At 37.1% G+C, this 7,500-nt stretch overlaps 1 protein-coding gene across 2 annotated transcripts in view; it reads left to right on the top strand.

Moving 5' to 3' along the window:
• Nucleotides 1-7,500, top strand: part of LOC138000821 (dynein axonemal heavy chain 12-like) — a 249,655-nt gene that overhangs the window by 8,825 nt on the left and 233,330 nt on the right. For both annotated transcript variants that reach the window (XM_068847482.1, XM_068847481.1), the window contains 3 exons: nt 3,663-3,826; nt 5,266-5,356; nt 6,004-6,030. In XM_068847482.1, coding sequence (XP_068703583.1) covers nt 3,663-3,826; nt 5,266-5,356; nt 6,004-6,030 — 282 coding nt within the window. The remainder of the gene's footprint in view (nt 1-3,662; nt 3,827-5,265; nt 5,357-6,003; nt 6,031-7,500) is intronic.

Below are 7,500 nucleotides of genomic sequence, written 5' to 3' on the forward strand. Positions count from 1 at the left end.
CGTTATGCTGTATGTTCCTGACAGCAAGTTGCATATTTTGACGTCCCCCATCCAGATACTAACCCAGCTGGAAAGGGCTTAACATCAGTACCGTAAACATTGGTCTTGGAAACCTGTGAGAAGCTCAGAATACACGCTTAAGCTTGTGGTGAAAAAGAAGTTGTAAATGATCAACATGTCAGCCTTGAAGCCAAATATTTCTCGATTTCCTTTTATTTTCTTCAATCGTTCTGGGTTTACTATTTCACTGAACCACATGTCTTTTCAGGGGGGTATTTAGGAAAGATATCTACCAGGGCACTGAAATGATTTACGATACCAAAACAATATCGTGTACTATTAGAGCTACATATTACGCAAGGACAACTTGAATCTCCTGAAAAAACAAAACACAGCTTAGTTGACAGTTGTGGAAAAAAACACTGTCAAGTTACTGCATTACCACACGTACGCAATGCGCTCCTACTTTAAAAAATATCCTGTATCTCCTTAATTTCCCCCCCCCAGCCAAAAATCCTGTATCCCTACAATTTTTTTAACCTAAATATCCTGTATCCTAATCACTTCGCGGCCTTTTGGCTAAGATTAGTTTCTCGGGAAATGGCTGCCGTCAAGTACCATTGTATTACGTACGGTACTTTTTTCAGTGCCATAAGAGGCAGGCACAGAGCAGTTTCTGCTGTTTGTCTGTTCTCTGGAGAAGCGAACACTAGGATATTTTGGTTTTGTTTTTCATAGTTTTTTGTTCACCTCGAGTATAGAATCATGACAAACTTTTGTAGTTTCTGAGAACTATTTACTACTTGTAGCTTTTGTTGAGTTTTGAATCGATGATAGAGAAAGTTTTGGCGATTTGAACCTGGACTGGACTACTGGATTTAAGCTTTTTTCTTAACGAGATTTCAAGTTATTGTGGAACGTTTGGTACTAAGTTACTCTAAAACTGAAAATCAAGATTATGGAATTGTAAAATTCGAACTTTGGACTGGACTATAGAACACGCAATTACGGAATTATATATTTTTGTGCATTAAAAGAAATGGAGTACAGATGTTGTCTTCTTGTCTTCGCCACGGCAGATTTAAACAGTTTGCAAGGAAGTAAACCTGTGCAACCTTTTTTTGACCAAACATTGTCCGTTGACTGGCTGTTATTTGCAGCCCTGCTTTTTATTTAATAATTTGTAAGTTTTTCACTTTCATGATGAACAGTTCTCCCAAAGACGTAAAATGGTCATTTGTTTATGAAAACTGTGTGGATTATGGGTACCTAGTCGCCACCAGTGCAGTCGAACGGGAGATACACGTACATTGGATGTTTACTAAGAATCAAAAGCGCTTCAAATTTTGCGTACTGTCCAAATAGTAATGTTTATGGGATAGTTGTTGAAAAGCTCCAACCTTGAACTAAACCTTATCAATGACTCAAATATTATACCTGCAAAGAACTGTAACTGTATTCCCGAAGTTTGTTAAGCAACTCCTTGTCACATGTTTATTACGATCACTTCTGATTCAAAATATTAAGTGGCAGGTCATTCAGCAGTTGAGCTTGAAATTCAGAAATACGATGTATTCATTCCTCTAAATTAGTAAGATTAACTTAAATTAATGCTTCAACGACCATATGATAGACAAGTTCAAGCATCTGCCAATTTGGCGAGTTAAAATGCAAATACACTGCTTCCGTCATGCAAGGGAGAGCAATAGCTCACTAAATATTAAGTTGTTTGATGCGAACTGTGAAGTTTGTAACAAATGGAGAGTCACGTAGTCTGAACGGCTCACAATTACTTGTCCAGTTAATCGTTTTCTTCCATTAGTTGATGAGATCGAAATGCTGTTTGCGTATCTTTCAAGGCCACGGCTTGACGAGTGGGATCACCATTAAGACAGATTTACCAAACACTTGTACAATGTATATTCCTTGATAAAATTTCTGCTAATCTTTATACCATCAGTATTGAACAGATCTCAAACAATTTTTGAAATCTTGACGTTTGCTGGAAAAACAAAAATGAGAAGTGCATTATAAAGCGACTTTATCATAATCGAATGTGCCTACATGTAGATTGTAAATATGGCCAATACACACATTAATTATTGATGCGATCAATCGATCTGAAAGAGTATGCATATTTCTTTGATAGCATTTGATCTAAATAAAAGCAAAAGCAAAAGCCATACTGCGTCCTCTCTTAACTGCGGCATAGATCAACTGGAAAAAATGTACGTGAAACCTCTGTGTTTGGTTACTGTAGATTTTTATAATCTCGTTATTTTAAGCAGATAAAACACAGATATTAATCCATCATGGCTTCCAGACCAAGCGCAGTGCGCATATCCTTACAAATACTACAGCTGATCATTACAGCCTTTCCCTTAAAAGAAAAACAAAACAAACATGCAAGAAAAATAAAGCTAAAAAACTGTATTTAATGTCATTGAGTCACACAGCAACAACAACTAGCAAATTCATGCAACTGCCAATGTCAATACTTACATGTGTGTAGAGAGTGCTTTTATTGTCAATCAAAGGTAATCAAATGTCAAATTGAATGTATACTGTTTGCGTGTATGTATCCAACAAAACGAATGTATAAAGCAAACCGTGAAGTTACGCGACAGGGTTTGCAAATCCGCCAATCTGTTAGGGTTTATTAACGAAATCCGTCGATTGGTTGAAAAAAAAAAGTCCTTACATCCAAGTCCACTCAATATTTGTCATGAAGATTTGGGAGTGCCGTGATTCGAAGGAAATCAGCCAAGATCTGCGATCCAAACTTTATTACAGGCAAAATTCCATAATCCAGGCCAAAAAAAAGGATGGAAACGCAATCCGCTGGAATTGCAAGATCTGAAAATCCGTTAAAATTTCGCGCAGAATCTGAAATCCGGACAAAAATACACATAATTATTTCCCAAATCTGCTGATCTGTTGGCCTATTCACCCCCCCTTCATTGACAAGGATAATACAGGGATCTAGATTGGTAAATTACATACAGTACATGTACCAAAACAACCATATCGTAAGTCTAAGAGCATGGAAATGTTCGAACGTACAGTGTAGTTTACTAAATTTGGTTCATGAGTGGTCTGGCACTGAAAATTTACTTGACTTGTGAAGAGTTGAAACTTTTGTACAGCGCACACAGCTAGTAATTCTTGCTAGCCCGCCTTTGTATATGCCGAATGAAACAGGTGTTATGTCCAATCTTCAAATTTCATTACGCTTTCAATGGAGACAAAAATGCAAGTCTTTGACCCTTCATTGATCATTTGCGAGTAGGATTCAAATAGGAATGCTTGAAGCACATCTTAGAAATATTTTTAGGAATTCATGTCTTCTGTTTGATTAAAAGCAAAAAATCATGCCCAGACACCTTTTGGTGACCAGAATTTTGTATCTTGCGACTGAAAAAAATATTTTTAATTTGGACCCTGGATACATTGAATTGCTGTTCAAAGTGATTGACACTTCTCATGTCAAATTTTTAATACATCATGCCTGAACTGAGGGAGATCAGCCATGCTCTTCCCTGCTGCAGAACTTTGTCAAACACTTCCCAGACTTAATCAGCCTGACCAATCATGAAGGATCTAAAGAAGAGTAGTTTGTTAAGTTTTTTTGAATAATACAGATTATCACATTTACCTTTTAGATGTCAATGAAAAACGAACAGACCTGTCTCACAAACTCAGCAGGAAAAATGTCACGCTTTCCTCCCATCACAGCACCAGCCTCACCGAGTTCGAGGTTTGACAAAAGTTTTCTCCGAACACACAGGAGAGGTGAACAGATTCAAGATCTTTTGCTGGGTAAATTGTAAGTGCCAATGCTTGTGCAAATACAGTGTATGACATGTATTTTACTGTATCGTAGAGGTGAGGTCAACCTTAAAATGATAATACATGTATATCTAGGGAAAGAAGTTTCTTTGGAGGAGATATTAAGACCAGATTAAAGTTCATAATTTTGAGAAAGCACACCAATGAGTATCCCCCTCAAGGCTTGCCACTAAGCCAAATAGTAGTTTCTGTTTTTCTCAAAACTGTAAACTGGTGACTGCCACAAGAACTGGGAGTAATTTTAACCCATTAAAGAACAAAAGAAATTTTAACCATGAGGCCACCGCGCCTCCCACTATTTCTGGAAATACCCGGTACATGTACCGTATTTTAACCGTGAGTTGATCTTGTATTTAAGTGACCCACCATTTTTCATGGTAAAAAAAAATGCAATTTTAAAAAAATTAATTCTGGTAGTTCACACAGTTGTTGTGTATGTGGGCATTAATTATTTTTGTCCTTGAGTTTCGAAAAAGGTCATAATTTAAGTTTTTGTTGGTTATGGATAGTAGGGCCTTATAAGCATAAGCACAATATTACAGAAGCTGGAGAATCTTTGAAAATGACTTGAAAAACTTTGCAAAACAAGCAAAGTTTTATAACTGGTCCTTGGTTATCTGACATTACAAACAAAACAAGAAAAACTCATAAACCAAACACAACAAAGTTTGCAAAATCATTTTAATCACCCAGGTGAATGACAATTAAAAACAATCATTTAATTAATACCAACCAGCATTTGGCCTCGTTCAACGCAAGTGACACTTGCACACAAACATGAGATATTGTGCCAGTTGAACGATCTTGTTTTATTTGAAGAGACTGAGATGCATGCATGTTTCCTTGTTCCCAAAAACCCCTGCATGGAGAGGCTCACATTCAGAGTCCTCAGCCAGGCAAATAAATATACCTTATGATACAATGCATGTACTTGCCTGGGGAACTTCCGGTTGCTTGGGCCAAAAGGTGGAAGTATAGAAAGTGGTGATAGAATTACTTGTAACTTAAACATTTGTGTTTTATTTTACATTTTCTCGTCAGAAATTACTAATTTTTGACTTCGGAGTATTATGTTATTTGCATCATGGGAACCCAATTTACAGTAGCCCATTATCTGCCATGGCACAACTACAGGCCTTGGTATCTAGGGTGGAAACAGGATTTTCCTGTAGCAGATTGAAGAGAGCCTTCCATTGAATCTATCCTACAAATGGTTGCATTGGCTAGTAAAAAAATATTTTGCCGAGGAAAATCAAAGTTGTCACCTGCAGCCAATAGGCCAGCTGAAAAGTTATTGTCATGCCCTGACATGTATCCTGCATTTGAAGCAAGAGACACGTGTCATTTAACTCAGACAAAAAAATTAAGAACAGTTCATTAAGCAAATTTGAAGTGCATGCTTATACATCTATTTAGATATGAAAAAGCAGCAAAGGCTCAGGAAGGTACAGAGGAAAGCCTTAAGAGGAGGCCCATTTCGGCTGGTGAACCAGAAGTGCCATCACAGGTGTGTATACAGCAGAGCCCATAGCAGTTTTGTAAAAGACATTGCCTAGTAGCAGCATACCAGGGTTAAATGAAGATAAGATAATTTGTCCTTGACCTTTTTGTTTCTTTGTCCTTTGTATTGCGTACACATGATACATGTATCTAAATGAACTATATCATTTTAGGAGGGAGACCACACCTGTGTGTAAGAATAAAAAACACAATTTAATGGGGAGAGCAGGAATACTCCACAGTCTTGTAGGGATTTTATGACTGAGAGTCTAACAATTATTGTGAATGTCAGCATAGACAATATACATGTAAGGTGAGGAGGTCCCTCATCTAAGCATCAACCCTACCCAACTGGGCTTAAATTTCTTGACTTACATTGTATGGTTCCAAGACAACTTATGTTTTTGTACTTCATGACAATTACACAGAAGGGATTATCACAAATATTACAATATTTCCCGTTTGGCATTAACTTTTATGCAACCAAAACTCTAGGTTGAATGATTAAACTCTTTCAATTTTGTTACTGAGCTGGAATTATTTTAATGTACTTGTGCCAGTTTTTCCAGCTTATTCACATAAAAATAAAAATAGTTAATTATGGTTGGGGCTCTTCAATTTATTCAAACCATTAAATTTGTTTTGCTTTTTCAGATGATGAGCACTGACAGAAGGATAAGAGTAAGTTTATCAAAAGTTAATGTACTGTAAGTTATGACTAAGTGGCCTTGTTGAAGTAAACTGTCATAGGTTGTCTTTTTGTCATTGAATGGATACGGTATTCTTTGCTCCATCGCAATTGTTATGAGCAGCTATTAAAAATACCATTATAATACCGTAAAATTTTGAAAATACCTAAGCCCTAGGGCTTATATATTTCAAAGGCCCTTTTCGAGGGGCTTATTAATTTTTTGGAGGGGCTTCTATTCGGAGGCCTAGGCGCTTATCTACAGAGGGAAATTTACATTTCCAAATCGATTGGGGTAGTCTTATTGTTGGAAGTAAATTTGCCGTTTGGCTTTGTTTTATGTATTTGAGGGCAATTTTGCAAGTGCAAGCTACCAGGGGGCTTAAATTTGGAGGGGCGATTTCGTACATCTATCATTAACAGCTCAATAATTTTTGTCTTCTAAATATTTTGGATATTTTGCAGGAATTGTACCTCTACATGTAGATACCAAATTTACACTACCATTACCTTTTTCCCAAATGCTTCAGCCAATAGTGAGAATAATCGAAATAGGATGTGAAGTGAACTGACACCCGCAACCTTCTCAACAACTTTTGACCAGGATTGTAGCTTGATAGCTAAGTGCACTTCCACTATAAACAAAGCATTTACACTTACATTTACATCGAAGTGATCATGACAGAGCTGGGGGTGGATACATTTTTGACACTGTAATTTGAGCAAAATAAAAATTGGCATGTAGATGGTTTCCACAGCGACATCATCAAATTACAAAATGAAAATCGTGAGGTCTTCAGAATTTTTATCTAAACAAGGATTGGAGATGAGCTAGAGATAATTCTTTTTTCCAGTTCCGTGACGTTTTTTGTTTCCTAAATACAGCATTTTGAATTTCCGAATTGTCGGCTTGCGTGAGACCATGATACAGACCTGGTTGAAAAACATGTCACTTCTTATGATTCTCAGAAGTTTGAATGTTTCAAGTACATTACGAGAAATGGTCATGCACATGTATTTTATCTCCTGAGTGAAAGTAAGCGCTTTTGTGGCAAAGTGAACTCCAGGTGTAAGTTGAACACCATTGTATGGGTTGTTGAGTTGACGTATTAGTACGGAATTGTCAAATGTGAAAGTTTCTTAGGTGACCACGGTAAGGTGCGTTGCATTGTAAGCCTATTTGTGAGAAAGTGCAATTTAGGGATTGTTGTGAGCATCGGAAACAAGCTCTTTACTTGGCTCTCGCTTTGGAATGCTGGGATAAAGTTTTGGAGGTGGATAATATCAAAAAAGCTGTGAACATCCTACAATTGAAGGTCCTGTCAAGTATTAACAGGTGCATGCCATTGCGAACGGCTACCTTGTCAAGATTGAGGACACCTCTAGTTAAATACATGCTACGGTTTACGCACCAATCAGCATCAAGAACTTAGTAGGAGGGTGTCAGAGGTTATTGGCAAAAA

The sequence above is a fragment of the Montipora foliosa genome, chromosome 4 (assembly GCF_036669935.1).
Source record: "Montipora foliosa isolate CH-2021 chromosome 4, ASM3666993v2, whole genome shotgun sequence".
NCBI classification, from domain to species: Eukaryota; Metazoa; Cnidaria; class Anthozoa; order Scleractinia; family Acroporidae; genus Montipora; species Montipora foliosa.